Genomic DNA, 19,706 nt, shown 5'->3' with positions numbered 1-19,706 from the left:
ACTGTGCGCCAGGTTGCAGAAAGGGAAACATGATAAGGTCAGTGCCTTTAAGGAGCCTGCAGTCTAGTGGAGCAAACGGGGGTGAACAAATAAGTATAAGAAATGGAAAAAAAGTAAAGAAAAATAGGAATATATGTGTATGTATAACTGGGTTACTCTGCTCTATAGCAGGAATGGACAGAACATTATAAATAACAATAATAAATTTTTTTTTTTAAATCAGGAGAAGTGGTGGGGCAGGAATATGTAGAGTGTATACAAGGGCCCACGGGAAGAATGGTTGGTTATACCAGGTTGTATCTGTATCACCATAGAGAGGCAGAAGGTGAGCTGTCATTTGGGGTGGACTTGGGGGGTGCGGTAGGGGTGGCATTCCAGGCAGGAGGAGTAGCCTGAGCAAGGTCAGCATTTGGGAGCAGAGGTTGGGTGTGGATGCAGCGGGTATGGTGTTGTAGTCAGCCCGGGCTGCTGTGACAAAGGACCCCACGCTGGGTGGCTTATGCCCAGCAGACACTTCTTTCTCACTATCCTGGAGGCTGGAAGTCCGAGATCAGGGCATCAGCATGGTCGGCTTCTGGCTAGAGCCCTCTTCTAGGTTGTTCTTCCTGCTTTGTGCTCCCCTGACGGAAGGGGTGAGGAGCTCTCTGGGGTCTATTTTATTTTATTATTTTATTTTATTTTATTTTATTTTATTTGCTTTTTTTAAGGCTGCACCTTTGGCATATGGAGGTTCCCAGGCTAGGGGTCGAATCGGAGCTACAGCTGCCGATCTACACCACAGCCACAGCAACACCAGATACGAGCTGCATCTGAGACTTACACCAGAGCTCATGGCAACGCTGGATCCTTAACCTGCTGAGCAAGGCCAGGGGTCGAGCCCACATCCTCATGGATCCTAGTTGGGTTTGTTAACTGCCGAGCCATGAAGGGAACTCCTCTGGGGGGGGTCTCTCTTATAAGGACACTGATCCCTATCAGGAGGGCTCTCCTCCCCAGACGGAATCACTTCTCCACCTCCTGTTACCATCACCGTGGGCATTAGGATTTGAGCATAGCACTTTTCACGGGGACGCAAACACTCAAGCTCTAACATCTGGTGGGAGACAAGGCTGCAGAAGTGACAGGGATGGATCTTGGAGGGCCTGGAGTGGAGTTTGGGCCACCTTCTCCTGTAGCAATGGGGACCTCGGAGGGTTTTAAGCACTGAAGTTTCAGAGGAATCACCCGGGAGCTATGAGCAGGATGAATGAGAGTGAGACTGGAGGCAGGGAGGCCAGCTAGGAGGCTGATGTGGCCATCCACTCAAGAGATAAAGCCTGAGATAAAGAGGTAAGGGGAAGGGAAGAGAAGGGAGGTTTGAAATGCTTGGTTATCAGTTGGGTATTGGAGCCAAAGGGCAGGAGAGAGGTGAGGTTTCTCATACCTCCCTTCAGTCAGTTTGCCTTGAACATCTACTTCATGTGAAATACTGTGTGGGCACACAGATGAGAAAGGTCTGGATTCTGCCGACCAAGAACCACAGTCTAGAAGGGCAGTCGCTGGTCAGGACCGTGAGTTGCCTGTGACAGGAACACCATTTAAGTGGACTTTGGCCCCTACCCTGAGAAAAACGTAGCAGGAGGGGACTATCTGTGCATATTCTGGAAAGTGTCAGGGGGGCAGAGCTTCAGGCAGGGTGCTCAAACACTGTCTTTGGAAATCTGCCCTTTTCCATCATGTCTCATCTCTGCTTTGTGTAGACTTCACTTTTTTTTTTCATGACTAAGAGTTTATTCAGTCTTTTTCCTGTCTCCAAACAAAACAAAACAAAACAAAAACCCAAACCAGACATAAATATAGTTGTTTTGCTTTACAGCTTTTCCCTTCTTGGTTTCTCCTAGTTTGGGAGCTTTTGTGTTTTTTTTTGGCTTTAGAGCTATGCTTTTATGTTTAAAATTTTGGTTAAAAAAACACATAACATAAAATTTACCATCTTAACCCTTTTCAGGTGCGCAATCACGTTAACAACATTCATATGGTGTAGCTTTTTTTTTTCTTTTTTTTTTGGTCTTTTTAGGGCTGCACCCACGACATATGGAAGTTCCCTGGTTGGGGGCCAAATCAGAGCTACAGCTGCCAGCCTGAGGCGTAGCCACAGCAATGCAGGATTTGTGTCTGCGACCTACACCACAGTTCACAGCAACGCCCGATCCTTAACCCACTGAGCGAGGCCAGGGATCGAACCCAAATCCCCACGGATACTAGTCGGATTTGTTTCCGATGTGCCTTGACGGGAACTCCCATGGTGAAGCTTCATTTTATGTTGTGAGCCTCATGAGAAGTCCTATAGCTTCATTTTGAGGCAGGCTGTTCCTAACATCTCCAGGCTGGCCTCTTGGTTTAATGAGCCCGGTGGAAAGGGTAAGAATTCTGGGACTGGGACTTCTCCGCCCAGACCAGGCCACGTGCATACCCTTAGCCAATCACTGTGGCCCTGACGATGGGTCAGCTGGGCTCCCGTGCCTGCCTAGGAGGTGGGGCGTGCTCTTCGCCCTGTGAACCCTGGGGGCTGAGGCTGCAGGAGTAGTGGTGCTCTTGCCCTGGATGCAAACAAACAACAAACGTCAGGCTCCACTGCAGATATAGGTGAGGTAGACATGGTTTGGTTCCACGGGAGGGTGCTTATAAATGCTGTGTAATTGGAGCTAGGGTCTGGGGTAATCCACAAAGACTCACCTTTAGCCCCCATTAACTACCAGGGGAGAGAAGCGCTGGCTGTAAATAACCACCCCGCGGTGTAGACTTGGTGAGTGCTTGGGGAGGGGATGTTTTCTCTCAGCACCTGGGAGGAGGGGTCAGGACTGGTTCCTGGAAGGACAGGCAGGAGTGGGGGTGCCATAGCCTGGTTCCCTCGTGGGGCATGGGTGCCTGCTGTTGAGCCACCGCTTGATCCCAGCTGCCGCTAATACCATCCTTGCTTGAGCCCCCTCCTTCCTCTCCCAGGACCTCCGCCTCCCACTGGCTGCTTCACGGTCTCCTTGGATGAGCCCACCCTGGGCCCCTGGGAGGGACCCGGAGTCGGGGTCCCGAGTGGGGCAGGTGCGAGGTGCTGTCCTCCTCCCACAGGCCTCTCCCTGGAACGCCTACCCAACTCGATCGCCTCCCGCCACCGCCTGACTGAGAGGGAGGAGGAAGTGATCACCTGTTTCGAGAGGGCCTCCTGGATCGCTCAGGTGTTCCTGCAGGAATTGGAGAAGGTGAGCTGGGAATAACAGCCCCGTGGTCACCGCTACCCTCTATGAAGCACCTGTATCTATGTGCCTCTGCCCCCTGCTAGCCTGTAGGTCCTGCTTGTGCAGATTAGAAAAGCGGACCCTCCACCAGCCCCTAAAGATGCTCCGCTTCGTTCATTGGAAAATGCATTCCGGTATCCTGAGTTGGTCAGCGTGAGCCAGTTTTATGGAGTTGCCTTTGTGGCTCAGTGGGTTGCGAACCCAACTAGTATCCATGAGGATGCAGGTTTGGTCCCTGGCCTTGCTTAAGGATCTGGCGTTGCCCTGAGCTGTGGTGTAGGTCACAGAGGCAGCTCTGATCCTAAGTTGCTGTGGTGCAGGCTAGCGGCTGTAGCTCCGATTCGATCTCTAGCCTGGGAACTTCCACATGCTGCAGGTGCAGCCCTAAAAAGAGCAAAAAAAAAAAAAAAAACCCAAAAAAAACAGTTTTAATAAATAGATGCATACACGCCATCTGTCAAGGGCTGGGAACCTCCTTGGTGTCTACGACCAAAGGCGAAAGCCCTGCTTGTGTCCATTCACTGGTTTACCCCTTATATAAGCAGCTCTCCAAAGTAGGTACCACATTCATCCCTGTTTAAGCCATTTTCCTACTACTTATTTTCCCCTTGGAAGGGAGCAGTCAGGCTGGTTCTTGTAGACACCCCTCCCGGCTCTCAGGTTCCCCAGAAGCTCCCTCCTGGATCCCCTCAGGGGAAGGAGATCTTGGGGCCCATTTTTTAAGCCTTGCAGAGGCTGGCAGAGCTGGCCACTGGGGTCAGGAAGTTCTCAGACCTCCTCCTGGATCCTGCGTCAAGGCGCCTGTATGAACTGTCTATAGGACAGCAGTTCCAGGTGTTAGCAGCAACTGCAGTGGTGCCTCAGTTCTTCCCTCCTGGGGGTGTGGGGGTGTTTGTGGAGAGGACAGGCAGCCATAGTCAACAGAGATACTGCTAACAGTTACTGCTTTCCTGGCAGGTGCTACCCTGGGTACTTTGCCGTTGTTTTTTTTTTTTTTTGGTCTTCTTGCTTTTGTCTAGGGCCGCACCCGTGGCATATGGAGGTTCCCAGGCTAGGGGTCTGATCGGAGCTGTAGCCGCCGGCCTAGACCACAGCCACAGCAACGTGGGATCTGAGCTGTGTCTGTGACCTACACCGCAGCTCACGGCAACGCCGGATCCTTAACCCACTGAGCAAGGCCAGGGATCAAACCCGCAACCTCATGGTTCCTAGTCGGATTCGTTAACCACTGCGCTGCAAAGGAACTCCACACCGTTGTTTTCTAATTGAACCCTCAAGCAGCCAGCTGGAACTTGTTACTGTTGTTATTCTGATGTTGTACCTGAAGAAACTCTGGTCTGGAGAGGAGTTAAATAGCTTCCCAGAATTCAGACAGTTCATAAGTGGCACTGGCAGGGTTTGCACCCTGGGGCGCTTGTGACTTTGGGGTGGTACTTGAGCATCCTGTTGAGTAGACATTAGCTGGCAGACTCTGTGGCACAGTGAATTACGATTGGCATCCAGATGAAGGAAGCTGTCACGAGTGGCGAGACTCAGCGCCCAGATGTTTGAACTTGACCTACTTTGGCAAATGTCACAATGTCACCTGTTTTTTTGCGACAGGCCTTTTTGGAGGAGTCCTTCTCAGGCTGGGGCAATTCCCCTTGAGCAGGGATTCTCAGCCTCAGCAGGCTTGATGTTTGGGGCCAGACAGTTCTTGGAGTGGGGCTGCCCTGGGTGCTGTAGGAGCACCCCTGACCTCTACTCACAGCAGCCATGCTCCCCCCACTGTGACAACCAAAGTGTCTCCAGATGTTGCCAAATGTCCCAAGGGGCAAAGCTGTGCCCCCCTGTTGAGAGCCCCTGCCTTAGAGCCCCTCTGCTGGGCGAAACTTCAGGGGGAAGGAGGGGTGACTGGGAGGCTCAGGAGAAACAGGACTAGAGTGTAGTCCCTGGCAGAGGGCCACGTGGAGACAGGAGTTGACCTCTGCCAAGGTCACATGCAGTGTTTGAGGAGCTCTTCCCGTTTGAATTGCACATGGAAAGGTGCAAAGTTGGGAGGAAGCTTTCATGAAATAGACAGTCTCCCCTTTGGTCAGAAGCCCAGGCTTTGGACTCTTAAAAGGGGATTAGAGTGATGAGCTCTCATGGTGTTGAGGGCCGGAATCAGTGCCTGGGGGCACTGGGCAGACAAATGGGCTCCACTACCTGGTTATCTGGGGTCAAGGGAGGGCAGGCCATAGGACCCTGTGCGTTCTCAGGGATGCTGGGTGTCCCTTCTGCTGGGTGAGCCAGCCCCAACTTCTGAGGAACTAAGAATCTCTCTTAAATGTACTTCAGTTTCTTTTCTTTCTTTCTTTCTTTCTTTTTTTTTTTTTGGTCTTTTTGTCCTTTTTAGGGCTGCACCTGTGGCATATGGAGGTTCCCTTCCCAGGTTAGGGGTCTAATTGGAGCTGTTGCTGCCGGCCACAGCCACAGCCACACCAGATCCAAGCCGTGTCTGCGACCTATACCATAGCTCACGACAACACCGGATCCTCAACCCACTGAGCGAGGCTAGGGATTGAACCTGCAACCTTATGGTTGCTAGTCGGATTCATTTCCGCTGCTCCATGATGGGAACTCCTACTTCAGTTTCTGAAAGATATGGTAGGTGGCTTGTTGATCCCCTCCCCCAGATCAGAGGAGGAGGTGACATAGTAAAAGCAGGCCCATCAGTGGGTCTAGGTGACCCTCAGAACTGAGGCTTCAGCGATAGCTCAGCTAACATAATTGTCCCTCAGCTTTCTCTGGAACCAGGGATCCCAGCCCTTTGGGCTGTTCTGAGGTTCCATGATGATGTGACAAGGACCATGGTGTCTGGTAGGGACTCAAGTGTTTGTTGAATGAATATATAGTAGAATCAGTATATGGTAGAAAGAGCCTGGAATGTGTTGATGGCCAGATTTGAGTTTGAGGCCCAGGCCAGCTTTGTGACTTCAGGCACTTTCTGAGCCTCAGTTTCCTCGTCTCTAAAACCAGCTTTCTAGAGCTCTTGAGGGCATCCAGCATTTGTGCCAGGAGGATGCTTTAGACCCATCTTAAATTAAAAGTTTTTTTTTTTTTTTTTTTGGTCTTTTCTAGGGCTGAACCCGCGGCATATGGAGGTTCCCAGGCTAGGGGTCTAATTGGAGCCAGAGCCCCAGCAACGTGGGATCTGAGTCTCATCTGCGACTTACACCTCACTGCAGCAATGCCGGATCCTTAATCCACTGAGCGAGGCCAGGGATCGAACCCGCAACCTCATGGTTCCTAGTCGGATTCATTAACCACTGAGCCACGATGGGAACACCTAGACCCTGTCTTAAATTAAAGCACGCTACGTTGAGTTTGGTCTCAGTATGGCCCTAAGTACCCCTGGAGGCTTGGGTGGTGATGCAGCCACCGCTCTGCCTGGGCGGACCCTGGCCCCAGCCCCTGTGCCTCACAATGTCCAGACAGTGACTCTGTGTGTTTCTTTCTCAGGTCACAAGTAACACCACATCCCGGCATCTGAAAGGCTCTCCCCTGGTGGACTATGAGCTCACCTACTTCCTGGAGGCTGCCCTCCAGAGCGCTTACGTGAAAAACCTGAAGAAGGGGTAGGTCGTGGCAGCCTGGCAGGGCCTGGGCACTTCTCGGGGGCTGGGGCCTGGATGTTTCTCGGGGGCAGGAGCAGGAGGCGTCTTCTGGGCTGAGAGCTGTCAGGAAAGGTTGCTCTGAGTCAGGCGTCCCTCTCCTTTGGCCTCCGTGTGTGCAGGCTCCCCGGGGAGGACAGGGGATACTGGCTTGTTCACGTCTTGTCAGATGGCGCTTGCCCAGGTGCTCGGGTGACCGTCGAGCCTCAGGAGGCTGCTGAAGCACTGCAGCCCACGTGTTGGGGGGTGGCCCTCTTTAGAAGCGTGGTATAGGAAGAGTCAAATATGGTGCGCTGGGAGGTCTGGTGGTTGTCACTGTCACCCGAAGTGTCACCTAAAGTCATTTTGCTTCTCGGAGCCTCCTTCCCCTCCAAATTTAATGGAAAAGGGGTTTCCTGCTTATTCCAACTTTCAAGGAGTTGTGAGATGTGGGCGAAAGTGTGATGAAAATAAAGGTCTGGATCATTTTAGGGGTGTGTCTGCCCTGCTGTTGAGGTGGCAGCAAGCTTGTGCTGTGCATTGACTGGAGGGCCCTGGGACCCAAGAGCGTGGTGCCCAGAACTCCTTCCCTCGTCTCTTGCTCCTTGGGGTTAAGCAGAGCGCCCTCCCTCCATGAAGAGCAGTGGATGCTTCCTCGTGGGTGGGAACAGCTGGTGGTGCAGGTGCCAGGACCTCTGTGGTGGCTGGATGGTGGGGAGGGAGGGAAGGAGAAGGGGCACAACTGGGGGGGGGGGTGCTGCATGTTGGTGGCAACTGTGGCTCTTTTGGTGGCTCGGCAGGGCTCAGTGCCTCCCTGAGTCTGGAGACCAGCAGGTGGGGGGGCCAGGGTTTCCTGTGCCCCATCAGCTCCTTCCTTGGCATCGTCACCCTCTGCAGACACAGTGGGCTGGGGCCAGAGGACAAGCGGACAAGTGGAGGGACTCAGTGCAGCCATCACCGTGGGGGCTGGGCACACACCTCACCAGGTGAGGAACCTGAGGGGTCAGGATCACGAGCTTTCTTTGCTCTGACTAGCTAGAGTCCTTTGAAGCCCATATTTTATTTTTGGTATGATTTATTTGGTTAAATTTTACTTTATTCATTCTTTTAAATTTGACATTTTTGAAATAGATCATTCTTGCACCTGATCCCAAATTAAAAGGCACAGGAAGTTCCCTTTGTGGTGCAGTGGAAAGAAATCCAACCGGTATCCATGAGGATTCAGGTTTGATCTCTGGCCTCGCTCAGTGGGTTAAGGGTCCAGCGTTGCTGTGAGCTGTGGTGTAGGTCGGAGATGTGGCTTGGATCCCAAGTTTCTGTGGCTGTGGAGTAGGCCTGCAGCTGTAGCTCTGATTTGACCCCTCGTCTGGGAACCTCCATGTGCTGCAGATGAGGCCCTAAAAGGCAGGGGCGTGGGGGTGGGGCACAAAAGAATAAACAATAAGAAATTTTCCTTCCCTCTCCACCTGCTGCCTCCTGGTTCCTTTGTAGACAGTGCTCCTCGGCTCCTATATTATTCCAAGATAATTAGCAGTGTATGCAAACAATTATATGTATGTATTATTTTCTTCCTTTTTTTAGTGTATGTTCTCTCCTTTGCCTTTTTTCATTTAAAAGGTATCTCTTGAAAAAACTAAGTAGAAATAAATTTTAAAAATCTCCTGGAGATTTTTTCATATCAGAGCTGCCATTTCTTTGCAGTGCTGCATCATATGTGTAATATCCTGTGTATAGGCGTTCCCTTCATGGCTCAGTGGTTAGTGAATCCGACTAGGAACCATGAGGTTGTGGGTTCGATCCCTGGCCTTGCTCAGTGGGTTAAGGATCCAGCGTTGCCGTGAGCTGTGGTGTAGGTTGTAGATGCAGCTCAGATCCCGCATTGCTGTGGCTCTGGCATAGGCCAGCGGCTACAGCTCCAATTGGACCCCTAGCCTGGAAACCTCCATATGCCACAGGTGTGGCCCTAGAATAGACAAAAAGCAAAAAAAAAAAAAAAAAAATCCTGTGTACAGATGTCCTGTAATTTGTTCACTTGGTTCCCAACCGAGGAACAGATAGGTCATTTCTCTCTGACTTGGTCTGTTTTGAGCATATGCCAGAGTCCAGAATAGAACCTGTGCATTATTTCAGTGGCAGACTGTCTGTAGGGTGAATTTTTGGATAGGAAAGTTCTGGGTCAAAAGGTGTGAGCCTCGGTCATGGGGGTCGAGATTGCCAACTTGGACCTTATAGGGATTGTTTCAGTTTCTTTGCCACCAAGAGGTGTGAGAGAGGCTGCTTCTTAAACCCACCCCCCAACTTTGCTCAAGTTTTTTGATGTTTATCAGTCTTTATTCATGAAATATGCTATCTCAGCGTCATTATCAATGTGCACTTTTCTTAGGGAGATTAAATTTTTGTGTTTTAAGTGTTGTTTGCATCTTGAAAAGCGCATAATGATCCCTCCCCCATCATAGTGTATTAAGTAATATAATAATGCTTGTGGTAGAAAATTTGGGAAATACATTAAAATATAAAATGAGAATATTAAAAATCACATATTCGCAGTTCCTGCTGTGGTGCAATGGGATCAGTGGCATCTTGGGAGCACTGAGACACAGGTTTGATCCCTGGCCCGGCACAGCGGGTTAAGGATCTGGCATTGCTGCAGCTTAGGTCAAAACGGCAACTTAGATCTGATCCCTGGCCTGGGAACTCTGTATGCCATGGCGTGGCCAAAACAGAAGCAAAAAAAAAAAGAGAGAAATCACATGTTCAATCTTTAGATCATGAACTGGCAAATTATGGCCTTCTAGCGAGCCACCTGCTTTTGTGAATTAAGTTTTATTGCAACACAGCTTGCCCATTCGTTTAGGTAGCCTCTGTATCTATGGCTTCATTAGAGCAGCAACTGCAGAGTTCTGTGCCGCCAAGCCTAAAACTTGTCTGGTCCTTTATAGAAAAAAAAAATTGCTGTACTCTAGAATTCCTATTGACATCTTGATGTATGTCTTTTTTTTTTTTTTTTTTTGCTTTTTCTAGGGCTGCTTCCAGAGGCGTATGGAGGTTCCCAGGCTAGGGGTCTAGTTGGAGCTGTAGCCGCTGGCCTACGCCAGAGCCACGACAGCGCAGGATCCGAGCTGCATCTGCGACCTACACCACAGCTTACTGGCCACATAAGATCCTTAATCCACTGAGCAAGGCCAGGGGTCGAACCCACAAACCTCATGGTTCCTAGTCCAATTCCTTAACCACTGCGCCACAACGGGACCTCCCTTGATGTATGTCTTTTCATGTTTTTCTATGTACACACATGCAGGTGCATTTTTTCTTTTTAAACAACAACAAAGTAGTATCTTAGAGTACTGCTGCTTTTCCCACTCAGGGCTTGGTTGTGTGCCTCTTTCGTGTTTCTGCTCATCTGTCTCTCTTCCCCATGAAGCTGCTCTCTGTGGGATCCAGGGGGAGGTAGCTAAGCCCACACCTGCAGGTGGGCTTAGGACTTGGTGGGCTGTGGGCTGGAACAGGCATCTTTGGCCTGGGCCCCGTGGTGGAGGGGATGCTCGGGGGTGGGGATATTCCTGGAGACAGGAGTCTGGGTGGGGCTGGAGAAATGAGGATGAAGCTGCGGATGCTAGGATTGTCTGGGAAACGATGAGTTAAAGACGTCTCAGACCCTTGAGGATGGGAACTCCGAGAAGCTTGAATGCAGATAGTCCGTTTTCGGGAGAAGGCAAAGTCACGTGAAGCTTTCGACGTAGTTTGACGTGGAGCCCTTGCGGAGGTGGGTCTTGGGGGGGACCCAGCTTCAGGAACCATTGTTCTGAGACTCTGAGGGGAGCAGCTGGACTGAACTGCAGGATCTGGCCCAGCAGCTTTGCATCCGAGGGCATCCCTGTCCTGTCAGAGCTACAGCCTGTCGTTCAGGGAGTGGGACGCCCGGGAGAGAAGGAAGTGGAGTCCTTGCCCAGAAGGCAAAGCAGGCCGTGGTGAGGCCACTTCCAGGAGGCAGGGGTGGCTTGAGATGGCCGGGGGTGGGCGTGGGCCTGGGGGGAGGCAGCCTTGCCTCGGCTGGACCCCAGCCTGAAGGAGGCCTGTGCCGTTTCTCTCTTTCCACTCTGCCCTCACGTTAGAGGAGGTGGGGATGCTGCACTAGTCTTGTCCTCCAAATGGTGCGACCAGGGAGGGGGACCCGGCCAGGAAACAGGCTCTCTCCCTGCCCTCCCCTCGTGCATAAACACCCACCAGAGTGCCTGATTCATCACAGCTGCTTAGAAAATCGAAGGCATTACTATCATTTATTTGTAATTTTTTTTTTTTTTGAGGTGGTCTACAACTGGGTGGGCTGCTGGCTCAAGCTTAAAAATGTATACCTTTTTTTTTTTTTTTTTAATTTCTCAAGTGCTAGGCCGGGGTGGGGGGCGGGGGCAGTGGTATCCCCATTTGGGACGCAAGGGTTGGGAGGCCCAGAGTGCCAAGGTGGTTTACCTGCCAGTCGGCCTGGCCCAGGAGCCCTGGGTGCCTCAGACCGACCACCAGTAGCAAGGGGCATCACCAGGACCCTGGGCAGCAAGCACGCTGCCTCTGCTCTGGCCCTGCCACCAGCTTTTCTGTTCTTTTTCGGTTCCTGAACTTGAGTTTCCATGAGATGGTAGCCCAGGGGACTGGTTCCTGTGTTTACTGCCCAGGCAGCTGCCACCTGCCACCGGCTGCTTCCCTCTCGCTGGAGACTGTCGTTGCCCCGTGTTTGCAAATAAAGTTTTATTGGCACATAGCTACACCCATTCATTTAGGTCATCTCACCCGCAGAGCTGAGTAGCTGGGGTTGAGACTGGACAGCTAACCCAAAATACTGACTCCCTGGCCCCTTACGGAAAAGAGGTTGCTGACACCTGCTCTCCGTTTAAGAAGTTCTCTCTCCCAAGGCCTCTTGCGGAAGAAGTGTTCTTCCTCTATACGGGAGCCCCATCGAGAAGAGCTTGTGGGGAGGGGACAGTTCCCATTTTAGTGTTCTGTGCACCCTTCATTCAGTCCTTTAACGAAATAATTCGTCATACTTATGTGTGTCACCTCTTAGGTGCTGAATTTGGGCCAGGCACTTAGGGCTTTGCTTGCTTAGGTATTCAGTCGTCCCAGCAGCCCTCTGAGATCAGTGCTGTGGTTACACCCCCATTTTACAGATAGGAAATTACACCCCCATTTTACAGATGGGAAAGCGAGGCACAGAGAATCCTCCAGGTCTGAGACCATTAACCACCAGGCTGCACTGCCCACAGCAGAAACCCTGCAGCGGAGACCCTGCTGCCGCCCCCGAGATGCTCACAGCCTGGTGTTTGTCCATCTTCCCCTCCCCCCAGCATGCCCCTGCTTGGGATGCACCGTCCCTGCTTCCGGTTTGAAGAGTTGGTGGCCGTCAGGGCCGGGTAGGGGAATGGGAGGCCACTTAGTGACCCCGAGTGAGTTCCTCCTCCACGGCCTCACCCCCACCTCTAACGGGGCATCTGTTTGCCCTGCATCCCAGGCTGTGAGGGTCCAGAGGGTAGGAAGAAATGAAAAGCACTTGACTCTGGGAGTTCCTGTCGTGGTGTAGTGGAAACAAACCTGACTCATGTCCATGAGGATTCAGGTTTGATCCCTGGCCTTGCTCAGTGGGTTAAGGATCTGGTGTTGCTGTGAGCTGTGGTGTAGGCCGCAGACACAGCTTGGATCCTGAGTTGCTGTGGCTGTGGTGTAGGCTGGCAGCTGTAGCTCCAATGGGATCCCTAACCTGGGAACTTCCATGTGCTGTGGGTGCTGCTCTAAAAAGCAAAAAAAAAAAAAAAAAAAGAAAGAAAGAAAAAGAAAAGAAAAGCACTTGAGTCTGAAATTCAGAGCATATTAACTCCCTCTCTGCCAGGGTTCCCCCACTTCCACCCCAGGGCTGCCCACTGCCTTCCCCACACCGACCTCTCTGCAGGTGTGATGAGGTTAAGGGGAAAGTCAGGAATAGCTGGGAGGGAAGGAGGGAGAGAGCCAGCAGTTCTTAGGCATCTGCTTTGTGCCAGGCTGGGCCATGTGCTCTGTGTATGACACTGTGAGGGAGGTCGAGTGACCCCTGTCCACCAGTGAGGGGACGGGGGTACAGGAGCTTGAGTCATTTGCCCGGCCTTTCCCCCCCGCCCCCGGGATTCCAGCTTCATTTCTGAGTGGCCTGGAAACCCATCCATTTCCAGTTTTGGGGTGTCAGAGGGCAGCCTGGGCCCCTGTGGGTGTGGGAGAATGGCCCTGGTGGTGGGGCCGATCCTGGTGGGCTGAGTCAGGGCCCTCCTCCCCTCTCGGGGACCCTGAGTCACATTTGCAGAGGGTGGCTCCTTTTCCTGGAACCAGGCAGGCTCCTTCCTAGAGTGGGCCTGCTTCCTCCCCGTCTCTTTGTATTGTACACTCAGGCTGTGTGTGTGTGTGTGTGTGTGTGTGTGTGCGCGCGCGGGTGGATGCAGAAGCACTGATCATGGGTTGAGGCATTAACCGACCAGCACCCCTCCCCAAAAGCCCAAGTAACTTCAGTTACTTTTCTGTCCCTGTCCCTTCGTCCCCCTCCCTTGGTCCTCTTTTCCTCCTGAAGCACAGATTTTGGTCCTTCAAGCCAGGATGCTGACTCCCCTGCCCAGCCCTGCCCCGCCTCCCAAATAAAGCAGGATGGAAATGGGTTCATCATTTCCAAGCACACAGCCCAAACATTTGAAAGCCTGAGTGTGGGCGGCACTGCCCAATGCGCATGGCAGCAACTCAGCCCCTCTCTCGGTTTCCTGTGAACACATCCAGCCCGGAGGTGGTCCTGGGACATGACATACATAGAGCAGCCTTGGTTGCCTGGCTGGGCTTTAAATCGTTTCTTTACACCTTTCCTTTTCATAGTAGCTCATGTTCGTTGACTCCTTATTTATTGCATGTCATGCAGAATGCGGATGCCTTGACATGGAATCCCCTGAAGTTGGAACTAATAGTCCCATTTCATGGACGAAGAGGTTAAGCACCTTGCCCAAAAGTCCCCAGGCTACCAGGTGGTGGTGCCAGCAAAGCTAGCGCTAAACTGGGTCTGTCCAATGCCACAGCCCAAGGCCAGGCTCATTACATAGCGCAGGACCCAGCATACCCACGGTGGGTCTGCACCAGTGAGCTCTTGCAATTATGTAGCAGGGTCTTCAGGTCACAGTTATGTCTTCCTAGGTGAATCACTGATTCCAGTATTTTTCTTACACATTTGTTGTTGTTAGGAAGTTTAAAAAAAGAGTCACTTTAGCCCAGGATTTTTTTTTTTTTTTTTTTTTAGGGCCATACCCGCGGCATATGGAAGTTCCCAGGCTAGGGGGTGAATCAGAGCTGCAACCACCGGCCTACGCCACAGCCACAGCCACGTGGCATCCAAAACTCCTCTGTGACCTTACACCACAACTCACGGCAACGCAGGATCCTTAACCCACTGATTGAGGCCAGGGACGAACCCACAGCCTCATGGTTTCTAGTTGGATTCGTTTCCACTGCGCCACAATCTCCAGCCCAGGATTTTTCAGCCTCAGCACTGTTTTTAAGCTGATACCCTTCATTGTGAGGGCCTGTCCTATAGATTGTAGGTTTTAACGACATCCCTGGCCTCTATCCCCTAGAAGTTAGCAGATCCCCCCGGCCCTGAGTGTGACAACTAAATGTCTCCATTGAGATAGGTCCTAGGGTGGGGTCCGGGGGTAAAATCACCCCAACCTGAGAACCTCTGTCTGAGCCCAAGGTACGAGAGGCAGGAGGTCAGGGTGAGATTGGGACGCAGACACCTGACATGGGTCACGTTTGCCAGGGCAGCTTTGAGGTCTTTTCAAGGGCTCCAGAGCCACTTCTGCTGGTTAAATTCACCCTCTCTTGCCTGGGCTCTTGAGGTATTTGGGAAGGGGCAGAAACCCTTCTCTGTTTTCAGAGAGCTCTTGGCCCAGCACGTGTGTGTGTGTGGTGTGTGTGTGTTTGGGGCGGGGAGAGCCCAGCCCTTCACGTCCCAGGCCCCCGCCCCATCCCAGGGCAGGATGATGACCAACCTTCCTTAAGGGGCTCACATCCCAGCGGGGCGCTGACTGCATAGGAGCCAGCGCTCTGTGCCAGAGGAAGAGAGGGCAGAGAGGTGGGGTCCTGCTGCTGCCTGGGACAGGCTGGATCTAAGGAGACAGTTCATCCTGGGGGCTGGTGCAGTGGGTCTCCTCCCACCCCCAGGCTTGGGCGTTGCTGGGCCGTAGAAGAGGTCCCTGAGGGCTTAAGGAACAGGAGGAGATGGGGGGACCTGCTTCTGGGCTAGAGTCTGAGGGCTTGAGCTCAATCCCCCCTGGGCAGGGGGTGGACCCAGTCACCAGAGGGGCCGGAGGAGCTCCTTCTGAGTGTGGGGCACTCAGCCCCGGGGGCCAGATGGCCACAAGCAGGGCCTGCTCCCAAGGTCCCTGCAGTTGAGGTTTGACATAATTTAAAGGGTGTGGTGTTCTGCCTTGCACTATGTGGTGATGTTTGCTCGGCCTCTGGGCACTGCTGCTCCTTTAATTCTGGGCTTCAGTGAGACCTGGCTGCCACTTACTCATTCACTGTCTGAGGGACATTCATTTTTTCCAAGGACCTTGTCCTCTTGATCCAGTAGTTCATTCCCTCAGCCGACTCCTGCCGCTTGCTCTGTGGCTGATGGCAGGGTCCCTAACTGACCTGGGGCTGCAAGTACTTCCTGACCGTCAGGAGTTGGGAGGCCCCTCCCCAAAGGCAGGGACCCGGGATACCTGGGGTCCACTTCCCCTCGCCGCCACCAGAGGGCAGCCATGGACTCTGGTTGAGCCTCACCCGAGGCAGTTCTGCGGTTGCCAGCTACGGCACCTGTCTGTTGGAGGAGGCACCTTTCTGTTGGGAGAGGAGATGGGGGTGGGTGGGTGGGTGGGGGGGAATTGGGGGTGGTGGCAATGGCAGCTGGGCCCAGGGTCCTGGCTGTAGGGGAGGCTTGGTTCTCTTTCACATGATGCAGCTGTGGGGGTGACGCAGCACGAGAGGCTGGCAGCGATGCAATGCCAGCGAAGCTCTTGGTGACCCGACCTCCCTAGGACCAAGGCTCCGGGCATTTCCCAAGAAAAGAACGTGAGCCTGAGCCGGCTTGGCTCCCTCCCCTAGAACGGGCAAGGGACCATCTGTCTTTGGGGTGGTTTTTTCCCTTTGCTTCTCCCTGGACCTGCAGAACCCATGGTTGGCTCAGGGCCGGGAGTGACTTGAGCCATGTGTGTTGAACTAGGTGGGCTGTGTGTTTTGTGCATGTTCTTTAAAAATAAAAATTCTTTTTTAATTACTAAAGCAGTAGGTGCTCATTGTACCAAAACCAAACAATAGAGAAGGGAGTGTGTGTTTTCTGAGGGAGTTCCCCAGGGCTTGGCAGGGTGTGCAGCTTTATGAAAACACTTTTCCTTTCTGCTGTGTGTGTGTGTGTGTGTGTGGAGGGGGCACCTTAGACAGCCCAGCCTGCTGTTGGGTGTGACCCCCTGAGGGGTGTGTTCAGTCAGCAGTAATTTTTATTCTCAGCAACCACCCAGTATCAGCAGTTGGGGGGGGGGTGCTGGGGAGAGGGCAGGAGACAGACTGCTTGAAGGGGCATTCAGGGACCAGAATCACCCAGCAGCGGAGCCCAGGAGAGTCTGGTGGTCCCTGTCAGGCTTTGGGCACAGGGAGACTTTGGAGGCCCATCGAAGAAAGCATCCTTCTAGCCTCTCAATGCACAGCTTTCATTGCCCGTACCGCCCCCACCTCACTAGAAAGGTCCCCTTGCCTGTATGTCCTCAGGGCCCTGCAAAAGAAATGTCACCGCCTCTTTCTGCGGCTGCGAGTAAAGAGGAGAGCTTTAAGTTCTGAACTGATGATGTGGGTCTGTAGCAGGAGGGAGGAACTTGCCGTTTGAACTTCACCTGAGCTTGTCTCCTGACTCAGTCCTCCAGCCGTTGGGATCTGCCAACTGGCTGTGCATTTCTGGGCCTTTGGCTGGAAACCTCTCATACACAATGAGCAGTGCCAGACCTGAGATGGGGGCTTCTGGCCAGGGTTGTACGTGCCAGAGTCTGTTTAGGTTCCATTCAATGAAAAATTCCACACACTTTTTCCTTCTCTGTTTCAAATGCAACCAAATCCCGCATTCCACAAAACATTGGTTGTGCACCTACTGTATGCAAAACATTTTACCAAGCTCTTGAATAAATCAAGAGCATGGCTAATTTTATAGACTGTGCAGGGCTGTGAATGAGCTATTCATTCACTCGTTTGGTCTCTTAATTCATTCCCCCTGAATTAATTGAAAGCCTGCTGAGAACAGGACACTTGGTATACAGTATCCAGGCTCTTGGTATACAGTAGGCACTTTGTAAAGGCTAAGTCAGTGGGATCCTGGAGGTCAAATGGCCAGGAAAGGAAGGGGTAACTGTGCCAGGTTGGAAAACACACACTGTCTTTCTTGAGGGTCTGGTTAGTTAAAAGGGAGTAAACTCTGAGCCCCTTGGTGCTTGTGGGGAGGGCACCTCTCCCCTTGGGTGAGTGATGGCCTGAGAAGGCAGCATCTCGCAGGCTTGGATTTTCCCACTGGACAATGAGGGTTTGTTTATTCCATGATGATGTCTTTCTTTCTTTCTTTTTTTTTTTTTAGGGCCACACCCGCAGCATATGGAGATTCCCAGGCTAGGAGTCTAATCTGAGCTATACCTGCCAGCCTACACCATAGCCACAGCAATGCCAGATCCTTAACCCACTGAGCAAGATCAGGGATCAAACCTGTGTCCTCATGGATGCTAGGCAGATTCGTTAACTGCTGAGCCACAACAGGAACTCCCATGATGATTTCTTAAGTGCCTTTTATGTTCCAGGCATTGCGTTGGTACCCAGGAGTGTGACGCTGGTGGTTGCAAAGACTGGATGAGATGAATGAAGTGCTTTGGAAAATCTGCCCCCTTGCCTGCTGCTGACCAAGGAGGGGCCCAGGGGAGCCCACGTGGCCCACCTGTGGGCCCCCCTAAGATGGGCTGTTTCTCTCCACCCATCCCCTCTCGCCCATCTCCTCTCTCCCTCTGCTCCAGGGGTTTAGTTGAGTTGGAATCCCTGGCCTCCTGGCTTCTCCACATGCAGACTGATTCTGGGCCAGGGCCCTGTTGGGATAGTGTTAAAAGTGGCAGCTTTGCTCAGAAAGGTCAGCGTGAGCAACCAGAACAAAGGGACCTTTCAAGCCGGGAAAGCCCCATCTCTGCCTGGCACCGGCAGTGTAGACCTGGGGACAGGATGACTCAGGCTGGTGGGAGAAACCCCAGCTAGTTTCCCACTTCCCAGAGGGGCGCGCTGTCATTCCCGACAGCTCAGGATGGGTTGGTGCCAGCGGGGATTCCAGATCTCTCCTGTCTGGCCCTGGCCACCAGAACCTATATTGGTTTTTCTCTTTACCTGCATTCAGTAAAAATTGGGGCATTCCTGCTGTGGCTCAACAGGTTACAAACGTGACTAGGATCCATGAGGATGCGGGTTCGATCCTGGCCTCGCTCAGTGGGTTAAGCTCTAAGGCATTGCCGTGAGCTGTGCTGTAGGTTGCAGATGCGGCTCCAGTCCTGTGTTGCTGTGGTGTAGGCCGGCAGCTGTAGCTCTGATTCGACCCTCAGCCTGGGAACCTCCGTATGCTGAGGGTGCAGCCCTAAAAAAGCACACACCTAAATAAATAAATAAGTAAATAATAAATTGGGGCTTACCGAAAAGATATGTAACGGTGATTATAGATTTTGAAACGAGTGAAAATATACAACGTTGGGGGCACAGGATCTTGTTAAGTTGCAGTTCTCATTCCTAAAGTGTGCGTGTTGGGGGAGGCAGGGTCCCTGGGAGTCTGCATGTCTCCCAAGCCCCCAGGTGACACCCATGCTGACCTGGTCTGGGAGCACTCTTTGAATGTGGATGATGTAGAAACTAAAGGCAGAGAGGGGAGTTCCCATCGTGGCACAGTGGTTAATGAATCCGACTAGGAACCATGAGGTTGCAGGTTTGATCGCTGGCCTTGCTTAGTGGGTTAAGGATCCGGCGTTGCCGTGAGCTGTGGTGTGAGTCGCAGATGTGGCTCGGATCCTGCGTTGCTGTGGCTCTGGCATAGGCTGGTGGCTACAGCTCCGATTCGACCCTTCACCTGGGAACCTCCATATGCCGCGGGAGCGGCCCAAGAAAAGGCAAAAAGACAAAAAAAAAAAAGAATAAATAAAAAAATAAAGGTATCGAGGGAGGACAGTCCTTGCCTTGCAGTGGGAAGAAGGAACCGCAGTCCCTTTTGGCTCAGGCTTCCTAGTAGCAGCCTGGGCCAGGCGGCCAGGACGCAGGCTGGCAGGGAGCACACAGGGTGGAAAATCACCCCCAGGTCTAGGTTGCTCCAGGCTCCTCTGGCCCTGAGGGACTGCCCCAGGGCCCCCTGCCCTCAGTGGCAGCACCCAGACAGGAGCTGTCTCTTAGGGCCCATGGTGCCCTGTGCTGCCTGTCCCTCTTGGTTCTTCAGAAGCTCTAGGCAGACCAGGGAAGATTGTTGGGACTCTGACTGTATCTCACAGGTCTCTGCCTCCTCCTCAGCCTTACAAACGGGTCTGAGTTTATCATGTTGCACGTTTGCACATTTGGGGCTTGCTGGTCTGAAAGCAGAGACTTCCCAGAAGGCAGAGCATTGATCTCCTATCCCTTTATAGCTCCAAGCGCCAAAGCTCCCAGGAATTGGTTTCCCGCGTGAAAGTTGCAGGAGAGGCGCACGTGACTTTCCTGGCCGCCCCCTTTGGCTTCTCACCTTCCATGATCTTCCACTTCT

At 52.5% G+C, this 19,706-nt stretch overlaps 1 protein-coding gene across 2 annotated transcripts in view; it reads left to right on the top strand.

The window, feature by feature from the left end:
• The window catches only part of TTC7A (tetratricopeptide repeat domain 7A), a 134,555-nt gene that overhangs the window by 33,905 nt on the left and 80,944 nt on the right, over window positions 1-19,706 (top strand). For both annotated transcript variants that reach the window (XM_047782133.1, XM_047782134.1), the window contains 2 exons: window positions 3,106-3,236; window positions 6,756-6,871. In XM_047782133.1, coding sequence (XP_047638089.1) covers window positions 3,106-3,236; window positions 6,756-6,871 — 247 coding nt within the window. The remainder of the gene's footprint in view (window positions 1-3,105; window positions 3,237-6,755; window positions 6,872-19,706) is intronic.

This window comes from Phacochoerus africanus, chromosome 5 (assembly GCF_016906955.1).
Source record: "Phacochoerus africanus isolate WHEZ1 chromosome 5, ROS_Pafr_v1, whole genome shotgun sequence".
Classification (NCBI taxonomy): domain Eukaryota; kingdom Metazoa; phylum Chordata; class Mammalia; order Artiodactyla; family Suidae; genus Phacochoerus; species Phacochoerus africanus.
This window is presented reverse-complemented; position numbering and strand designations above follow the sequence as displayed.